The sequence below is a fragment of the Nicrophorus vespilloides genome, unplaced genomic scaffold, assembly GCF_001412225.1.
Source record: "Nicrophorus vespilloides isolate i.1.1-1 unplaced genomic scaffold, Nicve_v1.0, whole genome shotgun sequence".
NCBI lineage: Eukaryota > Metazoa > Arthropoda > Insecta > Coleoptera > Silphidae > Nicrophorus > Nicrophorus vespilloides.
The window spans coordinates 4328-6103 of record NW_017095842.1 but is presented as its reverse complement, the minus strand read 5'-3'; the positions used below and the strand labels follow the sequence as shown (position 1 = coordinate 6103).

Here is a 1776-nt window from a genome sequence, read left to right as displayed (position 1 = left end):
TGAAAATTTCAATATTTTTCCCACAATTATTATAAATTGCTTCAATATCATTAAAAAATGTATAAGAAAAATTTAAACGTTTAAAAGTTATAATTGATGTAAGATATTTGACGTTTCTCTCCACGAAAATTTTTTTGGGGGCAGGCAACCCGAAAAGCGCCGTCCTTAACGTGTTAATGTCAATCTTTCTTTTTTTTTTTTGTTTTTTTTTTTTGCAGATCTCCGATTGGCGGTTTCCGTACAAGAAGTCATCGCATCCGGTCTGCATGCATTACGGAAGGAACAAAGCCGTTGCCAACTTGAGGAACTGCGAGGACGGAGCGCTTCCGTCGGCTGCAAAGTACGAGTACATGGAGGCCGGAGGTTGCCGTTGCCAATTTTGTTTCTCAGCTGACACCAGCTGCGAGGGTTTACGTTACACGACACACCGATCTCACTGATCGCACCGCAATTTGCAAACCTTCGAACAGCAGTGAAGACAGCAGCAAAACGATGCCAACACAATAATAACAGAAAAGAAAAAAACAATAATAAGTGGATGATTAATTTATTGATTTTTATTTTAAATAAAAACGTTTAAACACAAATTACATTAGTGTTTCATTATTATTATGTATACTATTTCTCTTACAGCTTTCTTCTTAAAACAGATAAGTATATAATTACAGCTACCAACATAAAAATTACTGTCAGTGTAATGAATTATACCAACTTCAAGAAAATTTATATCTATTTAAAAAAAAAGTACTAAATGTGATCAATTATATAAAAATAAGCACACGCTTCCAAAATTAGCAAATGGATTTTCATTTTAATTAAAAAAAAACGCACACCTCAATCAAGTTCATTGACTCTATAATATATTTCGTAAATTAGTATATAAAATTTGAGTTTTTTTTAAACATAAGATACAACTAATTGCGTAACGATGAGTGCATTTTTGTCCACTAAATAAAATCAATTTTTCCCTCGTGTAATTGGATTTCTGCGCGTTTGTGGGAATTGTGCATTCAATTCGAACGTGGTAAATCCTTTTTCCAAACGAGATTTTTCAATAATTTTAAAACGTCTTTTCTTTTTCGTTTGTTTCTGTTTCTGTTTTTCATTTGTTTTTATCTATTTACTTGTTGCACAACTTAGAAAACGTTGAAATGCGACGGTCGTAAATCTTCGAAATTGATTTCTCGTTTGCGGCAACGAGGGGGCGCACCCTCTTTTCTCTCTCATTTTAATTTTATTACATTTGTTTTTCCATTCCGATTCTCTATTTCCCCACACAAATTTATATAAAACACGCACACACCGGAAACATGTTTGTTTTACAATCGCGCAAATTCCGTAATTAACATCTATTTTTTTTTCAACTTTGACATCGAACTATTCGATAATCTCTAACTGCGTTAATTCCATTTATATTTAGCTTTCATATCAATGTTCAAACATTAATCTAACGCTTTTACTTCACAAAATATACGACGAAATGTAAGTCATTGTTTTTTAAATTTATTTTAGATTCTTTCAATTTTTTTGATAATGGCTACAGCACATAGATGCAATTAAACACAAATTAAAGCCTATTCATTAAGCTTTCATTTGAATATTTATACGTTCTTCTATTATTGTTACTTTTCGAGATATACTATGAATTGTTAATGATTAATTTCCTTTCCGACAACAACAAAAAAAAGACACTTGAATCAAATTATCCGCGTAATTCGTTGCGAAACAACATCAACATAAAAAAAAATGTGAAAGAAGAAAATTCCCCAGATGAAC

General features: G+C 31.6%; 1 protein-coding gene across 1 annotated transcript; it reads left to right on the top strand.

Annotated features, from left to right (window-relative positions):
- Positions 1 to 218: 218 nt before the first annotated feature.
- LOC108566508 lies at positions 219 to 534 on the top strand (the record flags this gene model as incomplete). The annotated part of the gene is given in 1 exon segment (XM_017926421.1): positions 219 to 534. A coding segment is annotated over 1 exon segment (222 nt), but the record flags the coding sequence as incomplete, so codon positions are not given.
- Between the last annotated feature and the right edge of the window lie 1242 nt (positions 535 to 1776).